The sequence below is a fragment of the Anticarsia gemmatalis genome, chromosome 20 (genome assembly GCF_050436995.1).
Source record: "Anticarsia gemmatalis isolate Benzon Research Colony breed Stoneville strain chromosome 20, ilAntGemm2 primary, whole genome shotgun sequence".
Classification (NCBI taxonomy): Eukaryota; Metazoa; Arthropoda; class Insecta; order Lepidoptera; family Erebidae; genus Anticarsia; species Anticarsia gemmatalis.
In genome coordinates, this window is record NC_134764.1 from 8566406 (window position 1) to 8590835 (window position 24430).

At 36.0% G+C, this 24430-nt stretch overlaps 3 protein-coding genes and 1 pseudogene across 3 annotated transcripts; 2 read left to right on the plus strand and 2 right to left on the minus strand.

The window, feature by feature from the left end:
* The first annotated feature begins 410 nt into the window (after positions 1-410).
* LOC142981733 (adenosine deaminase 2 pseudogene) lies at positions 411-3154 on the plus strand (annotated as a pseudogene).
* An 11340-nt stretch (positions 3155-14494) lies between these two features.
* Positions 14495-16498, minus strand: LOC142981797 (adenosine deaminase-like). The gene has a single exon (XM_076127906.1). It carries the CDS (start codon positions 16296-16298, stop codon positions 14805-14807), a length of 1494 nt encoding a protein of 497 aa, XP_075984021.1. The 5' UTR covers positions 16299-16498; the 3' UTR covers positions 14495-14804.
* A 2236-nt stretch (positions 16499-18734) lies between these two features.
* LOC142981729 (adenosine deaminase-like) lies at positions 18735-21157 on the minus strand. The gene has a single exon (XM_076127825.1). The coding sequence runs from the start codon at positions 20998-21000 to the stop codon at positions 19447-19449; it is 1554 nt and encodes a 517-aa protein (XP_075983940.1). The 5' UTR covers positions 21001-21157; the 3' UTR covers positions 18735-19446.
* Positions 21158-22265: 1108 nt separating this feature from the next.
* On the plus strand, positions 22266-24272 carry LOC142981551 (adenosine deaminase-like). Its single transcript, XM_076127549.1, has one exon. It carries the CDS (start codon positions 22286-22288, stop codon positions 23774-23776), a length of 1491 nt encoding a protein of 496 aa, XP_075983664.1. The 5' UTR covers positions 22266-22285; the 3' UTR covers positions 23777-24272.
* The last annotated feature ends 158 nt before the right edge of the window (positions 24273-24430 follow it).

Here is a 24430-nt window from a genome sequence, read left to right on the forward strand (position 1 = left end):
AATAAGCGATGCGAATTTAAAATTACTAACACGATGACTGTAATTAATTAAATTAATTATAACTTAATGGGATATCAATTATTTTTTTCATTTACATTTACGTTTTTGCTTTACATTTAGGACACGGAAGTCTTATACAGGTTTAATGTATATCTCATATATACGTATGAATTCAATTACCGACAGGTTTCATTCGTCACTGAATGATAATAATAACTTGTTGATAACAGAAATGGATAGTTTAAGTTCACTGTCACTTGATAAGAATGAAAAAACAAACCGAGATTGTATCACAAAAACCCTACTATCATTTTTCTTAACGTAAAACTGTTATACGAGTCTAACGCGATATGAAACTATGAGCAACAATCATTAAAGTTTTACGATAATCGACTTATATATACGTACGTCACATAACTCGGGTTAGTGTTAAACCAACCGCGGTGACCGACACACGCTCAAAATGCATACACTCTCGGCATACTGTCTCGTGATAACACTTATCAATATCAACGCGTACATTCTCCCCGAGAACTATGAGAGGGCGAGGACCGAACTACTCGAGGAAGAAGCCCAGATCGCCGTGGGAGGGAAACAGATACTGACCGAAGAAGAAAATATAGCCAACGATATCCTTATGAAATGGAAGGAGCAAGAATTAAATGAATCATACATTAATCCACAACATTTCAACTTTTCCAAACATTACTTCTCCTACAAGAAGGACTTGCCGAGCTCGAAGGTGTACCAAATAATTCGCAAAATGCCCAAAGGCGCCGCGTTACATGTTCACAGTTCTATGATGTTAGATCCCAGTGTACTAGTGAAACTGACGTACTTAGATCATTTATACGCCTGTTATGTAAACGGAGATTTAACTCTACAATTCTCGGAGACGGCCCCGCAGCGACCTTGCCCGGCTGAATGGACACTCGTTAGTGATCTGAGAAACTCATCCGGTGACGCCTCGGCTTTTGATGCACAATTGAAGAATCACTTTACACTTTATAGAGACGACGGCGAAGATTACGATAAAGTGGATATCAATACTGTCTGGAAAAGATTCGACAAAGTGTACCACGCGATAAAAGCCCTTATAAACTACAGACCGGCCAGAGAAATATATTGGTATGAAACTCTTAAACAGTTTTACGAAGACAATGTTATGTATATCGAAGTACGGTCAGGTCTGCACGGTATATTCGAACTGGATGGCACGAAACATGATAAAATATACTTGGCGGAATTGTACAAACGAGTAACTAACGACTTTATTAAGGACCATTCTGATTTTATTGGTGTTAAATTGATTATAACGAAGCACAGAGCTAAGAGTTTGGACCAAGTTATGGAAGCGTTGAACGTGACTAGGAGTGTGAAGGCAGTGTTACCTGAAATGATTGCTGGGTTCGATTTAGTCGGTCAAGAGGATTTAGGCAAGCCGCTAACAGAATTCATTCCTATATTAACTGAAGCGAGAAAAGATGTTGATTACTACTTGCACGCTGGCGAAACAGCCTGGTTGGGGACATCGACTGATGAGAATTTGGTGGACGCTATTCTTCTTGGTTCGAAGAGAATTGGCCACGGCTACGCGTTGACGAAACATCCAAGTTTACTCAACGCGGTCATCAAAAGGAACATTGCTTTGGAAGTGAATGTGATATCTAACGTAGTGTTGTCTTTGATTCATGATGTGAGGAACCATCCCTTAGCCTCTTACCTGGCTATGGGACTTCCTGTAGTGCTCTCAAGCGATGACCCTGGCGCGTGGAGTGCTACTCCTCTGTCCGATGACTTCTTCGTCGCTTTTATGGGTGTGGCTAGCAAACGAGCAGACTTAAGAATGCTAAAACAATTAGCAATTAATTCTATAAATTATAGTGCGTTAGACGAATCCGGTAAAGCAAGATTAACGAAAGTGTTTAGCGATAGATGGAGTAAGTTTATATCTGATATTATTACTAGTGAATCTTTCAAAGATCAAACTATTTTACAAAGCTAAAGGTCTTAGAGGATATTTTTATTACAAGTTATTGTCTGTATGACCGCTGTTGTATTAAAAATGAGGTTTTTTGAGTGTATTGAACTTTTTAAAACATCCGCAAACGGTTATTTGCGGTCAAATAGTAATTGTTATCTACAATCTCGGCTGTGTTTATATAATTGTACCTATATAACCTATTTCTTTTTGAAATCATGATTTCATCAACTTATTTTTTTTTTGTCTCTGTGCTCTCTTAAAACATGATATTTATAAGGAAAACACGATGATGCCATTGTCGAAAAAAGTCGAGTTCAATTTGATTCGTAGAAAAATTTGTGTGGTCTATAAAAAATTGTGACGAGTTGTATTTTGTGTCCGTTGTTTGTATGTTAAAGCATCCCGTATCACGAAAGAGATGTTACAAGATTCTTTGCTAGTTATTTAACAAAACAGATCCCAAAGAGGACTTTACAAACATACAAATCAATACAAATAAGAACTGAATTATTATTTATACTTCCGAAATATTTGGTAGGCACCTTATGTGTGTTAAAACGTTACTTATACCAGTAATTACCTTCATATTTTTATTATATTTCAACTGAGTAGTTACCTATAGTATATAACAATATTATTATGTTTTATCTATTATATAGCTTTTACTGCGTTCGAGCGTGCCTTGTACTGATTGTATCGCTGGGGCCAAATAATTGTGTGAATACCTTTGTTATTTCTATGTAGTTAAATGTTTATGAATGTATGAATGCCATAAAAAACTGTAATACTAATTACATGGCCATAGTCAAAAATATTACTGAAGAATAAATAAAATATAATAATAATTAAAGCTATTTAGTACCGAAGGGTATTAACGCAAACTTACATGCATTTTTCCTTGATTGTAAGCTACACGGGCCGTTTATTATATTATATTTCTCTATTTCCAGTAAATTCTTCTTTGGTTTAATATTTATTTAGACAAAAATTGAAAAAATGTTTATCTTGTTAACTAATCTATGGTTAAGCAGGCCGTTACCGAAGATATGTTATTGCAAACGGCTGTTACAAAATGCCTGCGTTAAGGCATGATTGTCTATCTGTTAGTTTAAGTGTAATTATAATTATCTAGTGATAGGAAAAATAATATATAAAAGTATATTTATAACATGAAGAAGTTTAATTGTTTCCTTTTTAAAAGACTGTCTTTTCATTATTTGTCTTGTCCTTATCCCAGGTTAAGTGCTGTCGACTTATTCTTATCTAATAAACTTATCCCACGTTGACTACATCACCTAACCTTGACTCTCCTTAGAATTTCTTGTGAAAGAAGAGTTAAAAGGAGAATTAAATTACTTGGGAAGAGCTTCCAAGGTGAGTTGGCGTGGCATAGGATTATCGAAACCCTGCAGCGCCAGATTTGTGACAAAAACCATGCCTGCTGCTTGCATGCATGCTGCATGCTGTCTATTTCATTGCTACATGCACTTTGGTTCTGCCTTTTGATGACTAACGATATGAAATATTGAGATTTAGAGATTGAGAGAATAATATAAGAGATGATTCTGCCTCTCTAGCGTTAGTTAAAACTTTAAAGGCAATTGCCTTTCTTCCAACTATGCACCAGTATTTTACATGGAACGACTATTATATCAGTGGTAAATTCTGTTAACTTGTTAATTCTATTTTTTACAAAGAACTAAAAACTAGTTGTAGCTAGGTAAGACACGTTGTATGTAGAAACGGGTTTCAATTATAACACATATATTCATATACACTTTCACTTATTGCGCGTGTAAAATTTTGCTATGTGTTAAAATTGATATTTATTCTGTTTTAATTGTTGTTTCGATACGCACTACTATGTAAACCACTATGTGGTTTATTCAATAATTTAAGAGTTCTTATTCAATTTATTACCTCAAAATAGACATAAGCTGTTTTCTAAAAAAACACAGCTAATTTGGCACTCGCAACGACATATTATTGCCTTAGTTACATTATACTAATAAATAATAAGCTCTGATTTATTCGTGTTTCGCCTTTTCGCGTACACAAAAAAAGACACTGAACACAAATTACTGACACACACAAATTATAAAGACACTGAAAAAGATTCAGAGATCGTATGCTAGTTGTGTTTTATTAGTAACAGTTATAATATAAGTAAGATTTAAAATATTACTAAAATAAAATATACTATTAAAATAAAAAGTATTCTTTTCAGTAGCCACTAGAGGCGTAAACGTTTATAACTGCTGTTACTAACGGACGCGCGATTTTCCGCCAATATGGCAGAAAATCGCACCTCCGTTAGTTAGCATTGATCGAGTGCTAAAAGTCGTTGGCACCTTATTTATGGTCTGCAAAAATTACTTAGGTATTTATTCAAGCAATCATATTTGACCATGGGTGTTCGTACAGTCAATTTTTTGTAAGTGTTGAAGTAAAAAAAAATTGTACAGTCAGCTCCAAAAGTAGCTGATCATACTCAATCTTTTGAAACCCTATATACTGAAGTGTGCACATTAATCCATGGAAGAAACATTTCCTATTGATTGAAATGTTTAATTCTAACTCATTCTACCTGATTTTGGTCAGTTATTTATTTAATTACGTAACACAGAGGATTTGAAAATATGAAGTTGTTCAGCTACTTTTGGAGCTGACTGTACAAATAAATTCACATTTTATTTGTAGTTAAGAATTACTAATAGGACTCTAAGCCACAGTTTTAGTTCATAGTTTGATAGTATGATAGTTTCAGTGAATAGGTATCGGGGGTCTATAGAAGGTTAGTCTAGGTCTCCACCCTCGTTCCCCGCCCGCTATCTTGGAAATAGGGGGTCAAGGCCGGTTTACAAGGGCGACACCATAAACTTAAACTTAAGCATCTATAGACACACACCGACACTATTAAGAAAATAAAAATAACGTCTTCTGAAAAACATAAGTCTAAACCAGTAGTTCCCAACCAGTGGTCCGTGGAAGCCAAAATTTTTTAATATACTAACATAGTGGTCCCTGCCAACCAGAATAATATAAAAGTGGTGGCGGACTAAGAAAAGGTTTGGAACCTCTGGTCTAAACGTAACTTTTCAATAAACTACTTATATCAATTGAATTTGCTCAAGTTTCCAAACAATTACTGTCACTATCTATCGGATAGTATATCCGAGACTTCCATAAGCCGTGTGGGTTCTAATTATTCATTGTAGTGACAAACTGTCAGTATTATCATCAAGTTACGAGTAACAATGTGGTGTCAGATTGAACTCGGTGTTTACGTTCGTTGACCTTAGTAGACGTAGCGGAAAGAAATCACCAGAAGCGAGTATTTATGTCTATACTAATATTATAAAGCTGAAGAGTTTGTTTGTTTGTTTGTTTGAACGCGCTAATCTCAGGAACTACGGGTCCGATTTGAGAAATTCTTTCACTGTTAGATAACCCATTTATCGAGGAAAGCTATAGGCTATCATCACGCTGCAATTAATAGGAGCGGAGCAGCAGTAAAAAATGTTAGAAAAACGGGGAAAATTTTGGCCCATTCTCTCTTATGTAACGCAAGTGAAGTTGCGCGGGTCAGCTAGTAATAAATATTATTGGACAACTCACACACGGTCATTTGATTCCAAACTAAGCAGAGCTTGTACAACCAAATCTATACTAATATTATAAAGCTGAAGAGTTTGTTTGTTTGTTTGTTTGAACGCTCTAATCTCAGTAACTACTGGCCCGATTTGAAAAAATCTTTCAGTGTTAGATAGCTCATTTATCGAGGAAGGCTATAAATAACATCACGCCACGACCAACAGGAGCAGAGTACCAGTAATTTTTATTACAAAAACGGGGAAAAATATGACCCATTCTCTCTTATGTGACGCAAGCGAAGTTGCGCGGGTCAGCTACTTGATAATAATATGATTATTTGTTTGATCCGTGTGATGTAGCTTGTGTATTTTGAAAACAAGAACAAAAAAAATTTGATATTTGCCAGTGAACTATCGAAATCGCATCAGCCGTTTCCGAGATTGACTAGACAAACAAACGAAGAAAATTATGTAACTGTTTTGAGTAATTGCATTCGTGGAATACCTGTTGTGCCCGAAGGTATATTTGTAATTTGTATGAAATACACCTGCGTTTTGGTGCCCCATTAACAATGTTTATCTTATGAAATAACCGGGAGCTTTACCAAAATTGAGAATATTATAAAAAAAATTGACAAGCCCTAATAGCACTTTCCCCGACGCGGGAATCGAACTAGAGACTGCCCAGATTGCAGATTCAGTCAGTTATTTGTAATTACAACTTTTATGTACTAATGCATTTACCGTTACCTATAATAATATTACGGCTAAGTTAACTCGAAGATATGTAGATAAGGTGTGACTTTATGTATGTATGTATGTTTGTATGTACGTTTGTAAGTAGATAACTAGATGTTGCTTCTATTTTTCAAGTTTAGCCTTTAAATGATTGACGTAGTAATTCCCCGAATTAAATTATTTGTCAATGGAAAATTAAGCCTAAGACTACTAATCGGAAAGATATCTTCTTAGAACAACAAAATTATATTATCCACAATAATATTATGTAGCAATACTATGAAAGTGTTTATATTATTATGAACTATTTGTTATGACGTTTCATGTTTGTTATGAAATATAGTGCAATCATTGATAGTATGATTTAATATTATATTAACCTAGGCTCGAAGGGGTTAACTTATATTTGTCATCGATAATGCATTAGTGTGAGAGTCAAGCGGTTTAAGTTGGCACGTTCCATGCAAGTGGTCGACGGTTCGAACCCGAGGCAACACACCAATGACTTTCCGAAGTTATGTGTGTATTAGAAATAATTATCACTTGCTGAAACGGTGAAGGAAAACATTGTGATGAAATTTGCACGTCTAAATTTTGTTTAACACATTTATTAAGTCCCCAGTTAGCACTTGGCCAGCTAACCCCCGGTTTCTGAGTACATTTAGCGGTAGTTTATCCATTCAATTGCGTTTTTATATATGAGTTTAAACGTTTAAAAGTTAGGCCTTGAGTCCTAGTGGACTCAAGGCCTAACTTTTACTCCTCCCTCGTTTGGGAGGAAACCCTTGTCCTATAATGGGACACTAATGAGTTAAAAAAGTGCTTTGGTGTTCAGAGTGCTCAATATACATACATAATATCACGCCCATTTATATGAAAATGTGAAAACGGTTTAAGTGATTCAAATGAAATTTCGCAAGGATTCGATTATGTCTTGGAGCAGAATAAAGGGAAGTTTTTTCAAAAAATATTTCGTATGAATTTGAAACGAGTGATCAAACATCAGGCTAGCCGCGCGTCTAATAAAAATACACGTAATAGTTCGAAAGGCCATCGGGTATGGTCCCTTCGACTAACTGAGTGGAAGGCAAATCGTTAGGTATCATTACTATGAAACAATGAATAGGTAATTTGATTATACGTCCTATTTTGAGCGGGATTGTCCCGTTTTGAAGCTATGTGGCCATCCCCAGGATTGACCCAGTTTAAAGTTATTAGGTACTAGCTGATCCCACAAACTTTGTATCGCCTAACAGCCTATTTATAGTAAACAAAATGAAATGAATCTTATAATATATCTTTTTTTTCTTTTTTTCTTCGTAAGAACCATCCCCGTTCATCAAGGAATATTATAAAAAAGAATAAGTGAAATCGGTTCAGCCGTTCACGCGAGATGACGTGATGGCGTGACCAAAGGAAATAGGGATTTAAATTTCATTAAATCCGTTTTAGGGTTTTCTTGTGAAAGAGTAACAAACATATGTACCTACATACATCCATGCACAGGTATCTTCACAAACTATCGCATTCATAACGCGAACACGCATTTAACCTTAAAATGCCTGGTTCACAATGTTAGTAAGATGTGCCCAAAATTTACACAACTGTATCATCTTGAAACTTTAATAATTATTTATAGGTACATATTAAGTACATAGTCAATTTGCTCAGGCGTTTTAATTTCGAAAACAAGTTTAAGAAATGTGACGTTATGTTTTCACAAAATAGCAAATAATAAACGTCTGGAAACAATGCAAACACCATAATTAACATATATTAATTTTCGTAAAAAAAATATTAAGTTAAATTTGAAATTTCATTTACCTACAATAAGAAACAACACTATTTGCTGGTTTAACCACTTTTGCATAAAACGCATACTTTTGATAACACTAGGGTCAGGCCAAGTCTTTAGGTTTTAGCTCGGTTAATTCCCTTTTAGATTTATTGCTACTAACTATAGTACAACTATATAATATAAACAAGCCGTGGAAATACAGATTTCGGAAAGTCCGACAAGACCAGTAGGCGGACAGGCGCAAAATCAATGGATTTACTACTACTACTTCTCTAGGCGCGGAAAAACGCAGGAATTTCGGAATTGACTCATATTTGAACCCGAGAATTCTGCATGGCAAGTACCTAAGTAGAAAATGAGTGTATTCATAGAATTTCAAGTAGCAAAGATAGTTTCGTCTTTCGTATATGTAAACTCGCCCACCCTTTAGGTCAGTTTCTACAAATATTACTTACTAGCTGACCCGCGCAACTTCGCTTGCGTTACCTAAGAGAATGAGTCAAAACTTTCCCCGTTTTTGTAACATTTTTCGTTGCTACTCGGCTCCTAATGACCGTAGCGTGATGTTATATAGCCTATAGCCTTCTTCGATAAATGGGCTATCTAACACTGAAAGAATTTTTCAAATCGGACCAGTAGTTCCTGAGATTAGCGCGTTCAAACAAACAAACAAACTCTTCAGCTTTATTATATTAGTATAGATATTATATTTTAAGGGCTTATTCGGATGGATATACCTACCGGTATTTAGGGGTAGTTGCAAAGTAATACTAAGTAAATAACTCTATGTATCAGAGCTGTGAAGTGATTATGATATTCTCGTAGTGTGAAGACAAAACAAAAGCCAGGCCTCACTAAATTCAAGTCTAGCTGAACTAGCCCGACTCAAAAGTGTCTCTACAATTTAGTAGCTCTGCGTAGCTTTGATATCAATGACCGAGTATGAGTTGTAAAATATCATATACTTTTTGCTACATAAATTAAGTGGTATTGAATGATTTCACTAAATGTTTGTATCCAATCTTTTCAGGTTTTTTGTTGAGTTATCAAAGTAATTTGATTTGGTTCTAATTGTATAATGACACTTGCACAAAAACAACTGACGTGCAAAAACAGCGCCTTATGAGTTTATTTAGCAAATGATATCATTGGTCGTTATAAAGACGTGACGATAAGGCACTCAAATACTTATAAAAGAGAACAACTGACATCTGATAAGCTAGAGAAGAAAAAGCTATCTGATAGATATACCTAGAATTGGTGGAACTGGAACTTATTTTATTGGTTAAAATCGATGTTATTACACTGTGTCGCTTATTTGTATGAACATGTAGGTACAGGGTACATATTTGTTATTTTTTTTTTGTTCAAGGAGACCTGGAAATTAGAGTAACATTTCTGACAACCAATACATCAAAAAACATAAAAACAAATATTTAAGGCGACTCCTATACAACAAACATGTTTTTTTATGTATCGACGTTTTTAAATGCATAATCGGATAATAATAATATTTAATTTTGTTGTGAGTTCGTGTATTAAAAAACTTAAACAACACGAAACATCGTGACATGTCGACAGAGTCGTGTTATAAATATAACAATTAGGTACGTTTACGGTCGACATGAGTGGCACTCGTCCCTGCCCGCCCTCGTGCGAGTAATGACGGCGTGAATGTTCGCAGTTGCGCCCCATTGCATCTCTGTCGACCTACTAATTAGTGGTACTGAGGGATAATGGTGTAAGACCGATATTTTAGTTTCTTGAACATGAAAACGCCTATATGATTGAAACTATAGAAAACAGTATTCTTTTACGTTATCATTAAATGCACGTAGTTAATATTTTTATTTGTTACCCTGAAATCAAGCCATTTTTTTAATTAAGTTCAACTATATGACAAATTAGGCAAACATATTTTTTTGGCTTGATACAAAAAGTGATACCGTATGTACGGTTGCAACACCTACAGAAAAATAAAAGCAAATTTTTTCTTGCACACAATTTGCACACTTTCTTACACCCACAAGAAACCACGACTTCCTTTTAAATTTAACTGAGTTAGTTTATTTAAATAGTAACAAACAAATTTGTTTTACAAAACCTTTTAAAAATTTCCACAAGAATTTCTTTTTCAGTCTTACACCCTTTCTCCAAAAACATTAGTTTTAATTAAGCTTAGTTCACACATCTAACGCGGACCGTTAAGCCCGGAGCATATTAGCGTTCACACTAATTGGTGTCAAGTGGGCCTTAAGATTTACTACCACACATATAGACCACACGGGTTCGCTTGCTTTTTATTTTGATGATAGGTTTATGTCGCCAAGATGGTCGAAACGATTGTGATAATTAGTTAAACACGCATAATGCAGATTAATTACGATTGCATTACTTCTCTGAATATATTTTTTTCAGTTCAGTTTTAATAGGGTACTTGACTACCAGTCAAATCAGCTACTCTTTATGAAGTGTTAAAACGCATTTTGGTATAGAAATACGGTGTAGTGACGTCATAGTTTCGTATTTTCCTTGGTATCAAATATAGGTGACGCGTATAAATCTGCCTATCAATTCATCGAAAACAAATGTGTTTCTATCTTAACGTGTAAAAAATGTGCTTCAATTATGCCATTAAGTCTGTTTTAATTTCTAAGAAAGAAAGATTTCTTTTTTATATTTTATTTTGTATTGCTATCTTTTGTTAATAATTTTATAATCTGATATTTTTATTTTTGGTAACATAGCTTAGTTGTAGTTGTAATCTTACTTTGTGTATGCTGTAAGTGAAAGTTTTCGTTCTGTGTATATCTTTTGTTGGATATACATAAAAATAAATAAAAAAACTTAATTTCAAACGTGTAGGTGATTCCCGGACATGATCATTTCAGCGAAAATGACATCATACAAAATAATTACACAATCTTGCCCAGCAACTACAAACGTAAGTTGTATTATAAATTTATCAGTAGCATTAACATATCAAATTATAAAATTTACAATAAAAAGATAATAATATAATCGAAAGAATTAAAATATTAAAATTATCATGTCAGCAAATCTTTGATAGTCGCCGGTGTTTTTCAGTGTCTATTAATAATTAATGAATGTTCAGAAACTAATAAATACGTTTACTTTCTGATAACTACACATTCCTAGCTTTAATAAGTAATTTTTCTAAATGTAGCCACTTGATTAACAGAATTCAATTCTTATTAATAAATAATTTCTTAGTTATTTTTAAACAAACAAAAATGGCTTTTTCAAAGGTGTGTTGACGTTAGACAGGTGGTTGGTTAAACATAGAAAATAGAAGAATATGTATTCCATTATCTATGGTTGTAAAAACATTAGCCGAATTCCCTTTACAGCATGTTTTTGAGAGAAAAAAGTAAAGTGTGTTTATCTCCCTTCTTTCCGGCTGAAACGACTGAACAGAACAGGATCATGATATATTTTTGAGGGTAATAGAATGTATCTTATTTAAGAAGAAAATAAAAACAATGCGGGCACAGACCAGGGTATTATCCAAAATTATTAGCTGATCGGAACGATATATTTTTATGTTCTCTGAACAAATTCACAAAGGCCACATATTGTGTAATAAGTTATAATATTAGCAAATAAGAATGATATATTGTAACTTCTCTAACGCATTAGTCTTAGTCACTGTAATGTTAGATGTAAGTGTGTGATAAATAAATAAATAAGTTTTACCCTCATTTTAGCACATACGGGCTTTTCTACTTATATAAAAGTCAAGCTTTTTAAAAGTAAATATGAATAAATATCCGTAATCAACAAAAATTATGACAGAGCCAATAAAACAGTTCGTTGACAACAATCGAAACGCCAGGGAGTTCACAAAGTGATAATTTTTATTACACGATAACCTTTTATCAGTTTAAAATGATTTCATAACATGATAACACTCGGTAGGTACCTATGTTTCTGATAAAAACCTATAATATAGGTATTATTTAGTAACGGTCATGCTTCTTTTATTATCTAAATACTTATATATCAGTCAGTTTGACATGTGGATATTTTTACATTTATTTGAATTACATATTCCAATTACAGCTTTTTTATATTTAACCCACAGAAAAAAAAAATTGGTGCGTTTTGTATATTCCGACTTTTTGAAACTTTGTCGACAGACAACGTCGTAAAGTTTTGTAATAATTATTTTTAATATTAAGAGTTTTTGTTGCAAAATATTTTGAAATAGACTAGGCTAAAAATATATTCTAATAGTCACTAACATTTACATACATGATTATGCCTAGGTACACTAGAAATAAAATACTCATCTAAAATATAATTATATGACCAAAAAAATTAAATAACGTTTTGCATTATTGAAGCAAAATTACTCTTTAAATCCGGTCTGAAGTTAAAATTGCTTTCAGTTTTTATGCAATTTTACACAATTGAATATAATAATCTGTGAATAAAATTATAGATTTTTCCTGCTTCGTAAGTGTAACTTTTTGCCGCCAATAATTTATTTCATTATCGCATTTAAAGCTGAAATGTCAAAAGGATTTTTTTCCTTTAATGGCGATTCTTTGTGTATTCGCTATTTTTTTAAATTTAAATTTGCCAGACGAATGTAAAATTATGTCAAAGGTTTGAAACTTGAATGTCTGACAACTATGTATATAATGTCTTGCCGAGGGGTATCATGTTATAACCTATCACCAATGGACCATTTAAATAGGTCCTGGAAGTATTTTTAAGGCATTTTTTGTGAAAGCGGCAACAGAAATACATCATCTGTGAAAATTTCAAATGTCAAATTTCACGGTTCATGAGATATAACCTGATGACAGAAAGACTACCGTTTTACCTTCTGTAATATACTTAAAAACATACTCACTTGCTTGTTGGTTTTCCCTATAATCTTATTATTAGCTACTAATAAAGGAAGGTGCTGTGTGAATACAAACAACTGGTTTTGTAAATAATGAGTTAGGTACAAAATACCCAGGTATTTCTTGACTTTGTTTCTCAAGCTCGTTAGTATGTTTTCCTCATCATTTTACCTAACCTTTGATAAATAAACCAATTTCAGAAATTAATCGTTAAAAGACAAAAATGTATTTTTACTCGTTTTAATATCACTTAAAATTATGGATTCGGATGTTAATTTTTATCTACATAATTATCAAAATCAAATCATTTATGTCAAATATAGGCACTTATGGTTGTCAAAATACAGTAGGTACCTACCTAGGTGAATTTTCCGACAGTTCAAAGGACAGGGACAGTGTTGGGCAAAATTTAGTTTGATTGATGATTAAGATTAAATTATTTATTCATGACTAATGAATAATGACTAAAAAAATTCAATCATGAGTCGTGATTGATGATTAATTAGTGTTAGTGTTAGTTATTCAATCATGACTAAAATTTTAATGACTAAAAATAATAGTTAAATAAAACTAAGCTTTTCAAGTCTACGTTCCATGAATGTTGATTTGCTAATCACAGGTTTTTAACTAAAGCTAGTTTTACAAAAGAATCGGTTTATTTTTTTTTTAATTTACGCAGGTACACATTTGCAAAAATAAGTTCGGGCTAATTTAGTTTAAAATAATTTAAATTGCTTTTTAAAACTACGCGTTTTGAAAATCAAATTTTATAAATAATGGAATTATTTTCTTTCAGTCAACTTAAGGTGGTGATCAGTTATAGTTTTATAGATGTGTTCAATTAAACTAAAATTAAGTCACCTGACTTAATTTTTTTAGTTTAATCATCATACAAAAATACAATGAATTAGTCATCAGTCATTTAATCATTAAATGATTGATGACTAATTTATTTAATCATGATTATGATTATTATTTTTACTCATGATTAATTCAATCATGACTAAATAATTCATGACTAAATTAGTCATGAATAATCAATTGATTGAAAAAATTAGTTGATTGACCCAACACTGGACAGGGATATATTTAACAGTATATTAGTAGGTATATTTATCAGTTATCTGGCAATATTATCTGGCATAGTAAAAGGTCTGCTTGGTTTGGAATAAGATGACCGTGTGTTATACATATATAACCAGAAACATTTATTACTTTATTTAAAAATTATAACAGGTTTTAAGTATCTACGCCTGTTTCATTAACATTACCTATTTACCGCAAAGGTTAGGCAGAAGAATGGCCTATATATTATCTTTGCATAGGTATATATCAAAGCGATATTTATGCCACTTATTGCTTACAAATTATCATAAATATACGACTGGTTGTGACTTGTTACTGTCAATTGTATTACAGATAAACACATCAATATAATATCTTCATTATCTCATACATTTAATAACTTATCTCACAAACAACACTAAAAATAAAACAAAAGGTATAAAAAAATAAAATTGTATATTATTATAAATAAGAAACATCAAAAAAAGCGTGAGAGTTAGACTCGCACACGAAAGATCCCTTACCACTATTTATAAAAACAGCACAAAATATCGCGTTTGTTGCATAGGAACCGACTAAAATGCTTATTTTATTCGGTTACTTAGTATTTGTAGTACGACAGTAGAAATACATCACCTTTGATAATTTCAACTGTTTTACAATCACGGTTCGTGAGATACAGTCTGTCGACAGACAGACAGCGAAGTCTCAGTAATAGGTCCTGAAAAACATCATACATTTGAGATTGATCACCATTTATCTCGCACAACAGAATCTATGAACTTAGTCCAACGAATTTGGAAGTCATGTACCAATTTATCTTTATTCGGATATGTACTATAATATAAAGAATTTAAAGCTAGTTTTTTCAGTACTCTCAAATCTGCATGTTTACTTGCTACACCTACAAAAGCGACGTAGAAATCGTGGCTTAAAGGTTCCGCTTCCCAGAGGCCTGGGTCATCGCTTGATAAGACTACAGGCAAGTCTAACGCTAGCATCGCAGCCAACGGATGGTTTCTAACATCAGACACAAGTTTCAATACAGAATTTGACACCACATTAACTTCCAAAGCGATGTCTTTCTTCTTAATCTCTCTCATCAAGACTGGGTGTTTGATTATGCTGTATCCGTGGCCGATTCGCTTTGTTCCCAAGGCTATGGCGTCGTATAGATTCTCATCAGAGCTCAGACCACTCCAGTTAGTCTCACCAGCGTGTAAGAACAAATCAAACTCCTTACTTGCTTCAACCAGCTCCGACATAAAAGATTTCAAGGGCCTGCCCAAATCTTCTTGACCAACCAAATCAAACCCTGCTAAAAACCCAGGCATTCTTCTCTTAATCTCTCTTGCTATTTCCAAGTACTCTTTAACAGTTTTCTTCTCGACCAGTCTTAGAGGCGCGTAGATTAATTTAGCACCGAAGAAATCAGGATAATCGACCATGAATTGGTCTACTACCTTTTTGTACGATTCCGCTGTGGCCACAGAGTCATATGTAACACCATCTAAGTCATATAACTGAGGTAAAACACTTCTTACCTCGAAATACATCACACCGTCTTCTCTCAGCGCTTTTAATGTATCGTAAAAGTATTGTTCCCAAACAGGTTTGTAAGTCACTACCGGGCCGATAACTCCGAACAAACTTTGGAATATAGACCATACCGTATTAATATCTGTGTACACTTCTTCGGGATTGTCGATCACTAAACTGAAGTGCTGTTTTAAATCCGCGTCGAATTTCTCCACGTTTCCTGAAGAGAATCTCGCGTCCCGCATCAACTGCCACTCTGTACCGCAAGTTGTATTCGGGACGTTTCTCGAAAACAACAAGTTTATGTCATCGCCGTCGAAGCACACGAAGAGATCTTTCCAATATGTTAGTGAGAGGATATAATCTGGACCGAGGACTGCTGTGTCGTGAGCATGAAGCACAGCTCCTTTCGGCATATTCTTGATCAATTGATACAACTTAGTCTTTTTCACTGACTCCTTATATTCAAAGAAGTGTTTCGATACATTAAAGTTCCCGGGGTGCAGGAACCCATGCTCCAATTCTTCATTTTTCAAGTCCATAATTACTTCATTTGCTTTGATTTCACTATCACTCAGTTCTATATCACTACCTATCATCATTTGTAACTCTTCGTTAAACAGTTTGTCTCTTTCATGTTGCACTTTGTCGAGATTACCCGAAGTTAGGAGAATATTTGCTAGTATAAATATTAAAACTCGCATGGTCACGGTGTGAAATCGAAAGCCGGACTAAGCGTTGTCTTGCAAGGTTGGTTGGTTATATCAAAATGCTTAGATAAATGAATTGGTAAGTGACGTATATCGTACGTGTCTACAACCGATTTTGTAATAGATAAGGTCAACACGTGGTATGATTTTATTAACTTTTTTTTACAATTAGTTCGTGTATTAACACGTTTATTTTCAGTTCGTGTAATAACGTGTTGTCCTGTTTGAATGAACTTGTGACTACTGGTTAGTATATTGTTATTTTGTATTTGTACGTCTGTGTATCCGGTAGCGACCACTGTTGATAACAAGAACTGAGAATTATACCTAAGTATATACCGATATATAATTATACCGATATATTTTTAACGGTAAAACAAGTTCTTAAAACTAGAATTTTATTTGTTTGTCAGCATTTTTTTCTTTCATTATTTTTTATTGTTGATTTTTAAATATATTATACCCAGTTATTCCAATAACTAAATAGCATCATTTTTAAATCTTTACATAATAAAATTAATGTAGAAGTGTTTGTCATTGTCTTTCCTTCATCTGCAAACTGCTTAAAAGATTTGGGTATTTGACAATGCGATACTATCTCGGAAATCTAGCTTTTTTCACAGGCAGATCGGGGGCCATAACATAGTTAATATTGTATTATCCACATTTTGGTTGTCCGATTTCAAAAACGATTGAGGTATTATCTTGCTACGTAGTAAGATAAATGCTATCTAAAAAATATGTTTCGATATAAAATTATCATACAATCGAACTATGAAACAGATGGGTTTCTGCTTCGGGTGAAAAATCAGAACAATTAATCCGATTTATTGTAAAAGGACTTGAATAGATAAAATATTGCTTAGTTGCTAACACAGGCCTAGCCTCAAAATATCTTTAATACATTGAGGTTACGATATATGGCTATCATATCTTTTTTCATATTTTTTTATAAAGACACAACTTGACTTTTACAAACATTCAAACAATGGACAAAAAGTACATACATACCTACACATATTCATAAAATCACGCCTTCTTCCCATAGGGGTAGGCAAAGACTAAAGAGCACCATTTGATATGATCCTTACAAACTTCATTGCTACATTCACATCCAAACATCTTGTCATACTGGACCGCCAGTTACGCGGGGGAGCGCTGGGGTATGTGGGGCTCTCCGAACCAGAAGGGCAAGGCCTACCCACTAAACCACCAAGGTGTTGCCTCCTCGCCGCTTAGTGCCGAGGCCACGGGAACGCCTTTAGGCACACATCCGCGGCCCCGACGCGGCCGTCCACAATGTGGACCCGTCCACAGTGTGGGACGAAACCCCAACACACGGGTGCCGTCCCCCCATATGCCCCTACTACGATACTCGGGGGAGTTTTCTGGCCACGCATACTATGCACCTGACATTTTTGCAAGACATCGCCCTTTGTAAGGCGTATCCATTAAGGTCCGCACGATTCATTTATTTCGACAATCAATCATATCAACATGACATTGATAACTAGTGTCTGTGCACTCCGTTCATACGCTGCAGTTTTTTTCACCCCGAGGTAAAAATATAGGAGTACCTTATTCATTAATTCATCGTTTAGTTAGTGGTCAATAAATTGCCAAAGTTGTTCTTACCCGAAGGAATTTGACATGTCTTTACGACTGTTATCTTATTTGACAACAACCGGGACCTACTTTTAACGTACCTCTGAAGCTTGTACTTATACCACAATGCGGTCACCCATCTGCAGAATGTCCTCGCTAAGGTTGCATATAATATCTACCTATTATAAACGTTAGGCTGATTGCGCGACCGGTGTCAAATTTGTTTGTAAACATTTACCTATAATTCTAAGAAATTTGCTTAGGAATCTAGCTTACACGTGTAGTGTGGACCGGCGAGACATAGACATACATATTACGTTACGTACTTACATTATTTTTAATTACGAAGTTTTACGCTTAATGTTTAAATACTAAGCCTGTCATAACCTCCTTGGCAATAAATTAAGAAGGATACGTGACATATTAGGTCGGGGAAAAAGTATTTTCGCATTAGGTATAGTATGTTGAACTTGTAGTAAAATCTCTTTGGCTTCAAGAATCACAAATGAGTACACGGTTCATTAGGTTTCTTTCAGTGAGCTCGTAAGGTACCCAAATATCGAGCTTTTTTGAGTAGAGTAAAGATTTTATTACAAGTTCATATACATATAGGTATTACATTCCCAAAAAAATTACATACAGTGAATAAACTCATCGGAAAGACCTCATTTTCAAAATTCGGTTATAAATGGATGCAAAATTTTATTACTTTTTGCCCGACTACACCACGTAAAGGAGGGTCATGTTTTTTGTTCAGCATTTTACATAATATAATCTATCAATTCATTTCAAGGTAGATTCGGGTGTTGAAATCACATTCAGAACTAGGTATTTTAGTTTTTATTTAAAAACATTATGTCACGGTTAATGATCTAACAAAGGGTAAACAAATAAACAACTCAGTCTATTTATTAAGTAGATAAACATCAAACTTATTAACAAAAACTACACACTTTTTACACATAGGGTATTAAGAGGATGTTTTGTCAGCTTACAATAATTACACGTACCGAATAGAAATTATTTTCGACTCGCAGTTACATATAAATTCCAGCTCCATGACTTATAAAAGGAAACTATGTTTATTATACATAATATTTCCTTATACATACACAAACTAAGGGTAAAAAACATTAAAGGTAATGTTGTGCTTAAAATGACATTTGCTGATTTCTCAGATTTCATATTTATTTCATTTCCCGTCGCTCCGCATTAACAGTCAAAATATTTATCAAAATTGAGTATTCAAAATATTTGTAACGAATTTCAGAGTAATTTGCATAATATTTATCTCTAACTTCACATACCTATCTGGCATTACGTTTGTATTAAATGAACTGAATGTCAAGGACTTACGTAAAAACGCAATAAGTAAAACATGTTATTCAGAAAAAGTCATGTTATTGTACCAAAACTCCGTAATACGATCGTCAACTATCAGTGAATCACGCTCAGTGAGGCACACACTACACACGTGTGATAACGCCACTGAAACCATACACCATGTTTACAAACATACCACATTAATCACTCACATTCAGTACAACGAACAGTTAAAATTATCTATAAAATGGTTCCATTTTAAATGAAAATCACTAATTACTTTTTGTTTATTGGGACCGTCAAGTGCACTGTACTTTAAAGAATTGAGTGCGAGTGTTTTAAGCATGCGCAGGTCAGCGTGCCTGCTGGCGACGCCGGTGAAGGCGACGTACCAGTCGTCGGAGAGCGGGTCCGCCTCCCAGGCGCCCGGGTCGTCGCTGGACAGCACCACCGGCAGCCCCGCCGCCAGGAACTCGCTCAGCGGGTGGTTGCGCACGTCGCGCACCAGCGACAGCACCGCGTTGGACACCACGTTCACTTCCAGCGCCACGCCGCGCGCCTGCACCTCGCGCACCACCGCCGGGTGCTTCAGCAGCGCGTACGCGTGCCCGAGGCGCTTAGCGCCCAGCAGCACTGCGTCTATCAGGTTCTCGTCAGTCCCGCTCCCGTACCAGTTAGTCTCCCCCGCGTGGAAGAAGAAATTTAGATCTTTCACCGTCTTCAATACTGGAGCAAAATCTATGAGAGGGTTACCCATATCTTCAGGTCCAACTAAATCAAACCCAGCAAATATTTCTGGCACATCAGCTTTTAGTTCTCTTGCTACTCGTATGTAGTCGTTTAGAGTTTGCAAATTCACTTTCCTCGAAGGTGCAAAAATGAGTTTTGCTCCAGAGAAGTCTGGATGATCTTTGACAAATCTGTTAATAGATTTTCTGTAAGCTTTCGCTGTTACTTTCTGGTCGTACACTGTTCCATCTAACTCGTAAAGATTTGGTAATACACTACGCACTTCTACATACATAACATTGTCATCTCTAAAAGCCTTTAAGGCATCATAGAAGTATTGCTCCCAGACCGGTCTGTATGTCAGTAGAGGTATGACAGTTCCGAAATAGCCCAAGAACGTACCCCAAGTCTCCTTGATACTTGGGTACACAACGTCAGGATTTTCCACCACTAAAGTGAAATGTTTTCTAATCTCAGCATCAAACTGAGTAACGTTAAGTGCGGCATTACGCGCGTCCTTCATCAGCTGCCAGTGGTCATCGCATGATACGTTAGGCAACTTGTTAGAGAACTGGAACTGAATCCGTTTCCCGAAGCACACATACAGGTGTTCCATGTAAGTAAGGTTCAGCATATAGTCAGGTCCCAGGATGGACATGTCGTGGACGTGAAGCACGGCTCCTTTAGGCATCGCCTGAATGATGCGGTACACTTTAGACTGAGGGATGGCGTCCTTGTACTTGAAGAAGTGCTGCGAGAAGTTGTAGTGTTCAGGGTGAAGGTAGCCGTAGTCGAGCTCGTGGAGCTTGTGTCGCATGAGACAGTCGTTGAGGCGGCTCTCTGCGGCGGAGAGCGAGGTGTTGCCGCCGAGCGCCAGCCGCGACTCCAGCGCGAGGATCCTGGCGCGCTGCTCATCGTACTCGTCACACTTGGAGTACGCCAACACTGTCCACACTAACACCACTAACACACGCATATTGAACGCGTGCAACGCACTCCGACGACGAATGACGACTGACGGGTAAATGACCTTTGACATACGATAAAGTCAGTGAGTGATATCAATTTATATCGTGTATTGTTGAATTATGAAGTTAGACCACCATAAATGTTTAATTCATATTTGCTTTGTGTCAATAGATCGACGATTAAGAATAGAATACGGCCAGTTAAGTACTATAAATAGAGAGATTAAATAATTTATGAATCTATTCTTGAACTATTACAAGCGCTCGAGTATTTCAATTAGGTACTTAGTAACAACACGCACACGCACGTGCTCTTGGGTCAATAAACACATTTGCGATGAACATTGTTTTTCATTATAACTTTAGCTAAAGTAAAATGAAAAAAGCCTAAACATTAGCTAAAAAGAAAAAATACTTTTTCATCTTTCAAATCAACACTAGTACTTGCAATTAGAAGATTAAAGCGTAAGTCTCAATATGTGTGGCTCGGCCGCCATATTTTTTTTTCATGCCTAGGGCGGCACTCTAAAGTGCCACTTAATACATCCCCAACCCCTTTAAAACCAGTATGGCGGCTCGCATTCCTTTTTTAAAAGATTTTTTTTAAGTTTTGAACGCAGACGCTTTGAAAGCGAAACCCTTTATGAGCCGCAAAACTGTAATTTAAACCATGAGTTTGTCGTTTTTGTGTATTTATTTTAATACAGCTTTGTGGGAAGTTATTTGACTGCTCTTTTAAAAGTTCTGTGTGAGTGCAGTGTATGAATATGTAAGTAGAAAAACCATATTAATAATCAAATGTCTGACTGTCTGTCTGACTGTTACATCTTAACGGTTTGCTGCATCGATTTCGATGAAAGATAAAATTTATAATGCTAAATTAGTTACGTGATGTTCTGTGTTTGAGTGCCATCTATGTGACGCAGGCGTTTAAATGACTGAATAAGTAATTTGTTTATAATGAAAAAAATAACAAGTTTCTTACACAATTTTCTGTGTTACATTCTGTAAGTGACTTTGACCAGGGAAAAAGATTACTCTGACCTTAAATTACACTATGCGCTTATCCAGGTTATACACAGGTTTTTGCGTGAACAACCTCCAACAAATATCCATCCATCGCAATTCGCATCGTCAAAACGTCTAATAATAATAAAGAAGTCAAATAAAGTAGAATAAATTCAGGGACTATAGACATAGTAGGTAAACATTGAGGAAATTAAAGCACTATAATATTATCATAGTAAAACATGCATCAACGTATTACGGCATAATTACTTCACAACTAAGTCTCATATCATTACCTTGTATTAGTCAGTAGTCGTTCATCGTTGAGTTTGATCGCACGCGTTCAATATGCGTGTGTTAGTGGTGTTAGTGTGGACAGTGTTGGCGTACTCCAAGTGTGACGAGTACGATGAGCAGCGCGCCAGGATCCTCGCGCTGGAGTCGCGGCTGGCGCTCGGCGGCAACACCTCGCTCTCCGCCGCAGAGAGCCGCCTCAACGACTGTCTCATGCGACACAAGCTTCACGAGCTCGACTACGGCTACCTTCACCCTGAACACTACAACTTCTCGCAGCACTTCTTCAAGTACAAAGACGCCATCCCTCAGTCTAAAGTGTACCGCATCATTAAGGCGATGCCTAAAGGAGCTGTGCTTCACGTCCACGACATGTCTGTCCTGGGACCTGACTATATGCTGAACATTACTTACATGGAACACTTGTACGTGTGCTTCGGGGAACGGATCCAGTTCCGATTCTCCATCAAGATGCCCAACATCTCCTGCGATGGTCACTGGCAGCTGATGAAGGACGCGCGAAAAGCTTCGAAAAATCTTACTGAGTTCGATGCAATGATCAGGGATCAATTTACTTTGGTGGTGGAAAACCCTGACGTTGTGTATCCAAGCATTAATGAGACCTGGACTCGTTTTGGTCGCTACTTCAGTAGTATCTACTACCTTATAGCGTATAGGCCAGTGTGGGAGCAGTACACTTATGATGCTCTAACAGCATTGAGGAATGAAAACGTAATGTACGCTGAACTGAGAAGTAGCCTTCAAACTCTTCACGAACTAGACGGGACCACACACGATAAATTAACTACCGCTAAAACTTACAAGAAAGTAATAAATCAATTTGTCAAAGATCACCCAGATTTTTGCGGAGCAAAGATCATTTACGCACCTCCTAGATCAGAAAACAGACAGGCAGTTGCTTCAAACATACAATTTCTCAGAGAAACCAGGAAAAAAGTGCCAGATTTGTTTATTGGTTTTGACTTAGTCGGTCGTGAAGATATGGGATACCCTTTACTAGAGTTTGTTCCGGTATTGAAAAAGGTTACAGATGTGAATTTCTTCTTTCACGCGGGGGAGACTAACTGGTACGGGAGTGGGACTGACGAGAACCTGATAGACGCAGTGCTGCTGGGCGCTAAGCGCCTCGGGCACGCGTACGCACTGCTGAAGCACCCGGCGGTGGTGCGCGAGGTGCAGGCGCGCGGCGTGGCGCTGGAGGTGAACGTGGTGTCGAACGCGGTGCTGTCGCTGGTGCGCGACGTGCGCAACCACCCGCTGAGCGAGTTCCTGGCGGCGGGGCTGCCGGTGGTGCTGTCCAGCGACGACCCGGGCGCCTGGGAGGCGGACCCGCTCTCCGACGACTGGTACGTCGCCTTCACCGGCGTCGCCAGCAGGCACGCTGACTTACGCATGCTCAAAACCCTCGCACTCAATTCTTTAAAGTACAGTGCACTTGAACCTCCAGAGAAACAGCAAGTTCTTGAAGATTTCCACGTGAGATGGAACCACTTCGTAGATCACTTCGACTGTTCTTCATATTAATGTGACATAAGTGTCAAAATTTTATAACAATCACGCTACGGCACATTCACACCGCTGAGCCTCGCTATCTTTTCAAGAAACGCGAAAGGAGTTAGGCATAAAATCCAACACGCGGCCCTATTGTAGGCGATGGTCTAACCATTCTTTTCTTATTGCTCATCCTCTTATCTGATCTACAAACTGTACCTCAATTTTTTAAGTAGTTAAAAATAAGATAATTTTATAGAACTAAAAGCAGTATTATGTGTTAAATATAAAAAAATAATAGATATTAATTAGTTTTTTTGTGTTCGTAAATAACCCAACAGAAACATAAGAAACTACCTATATGAATATTCATTACGAATTAAGTAAATTAATTGTTGATTTCTACTTTTGTTTTTATCAATACCGGTTAGGTTTTATTTGTACTTAAATGTAATTATACATACACTAGAAGCGGCCCGCGACTACTTTCGCGTGGAAACCCTTCCCGCGTAAATCCCTATTTCTCGAGAACTCCGGGATAAAAAGTAAGTAATATAAGCCTTTGTGTTATTCTGGGTTTTCAGCTACCTATATACCAAATTTCATCGTAATCGGTTCAGTAGTATTTGCGTGAAAGAGTTACAAACATCCATCCTTACATACATACAAAAATACATACATACATAC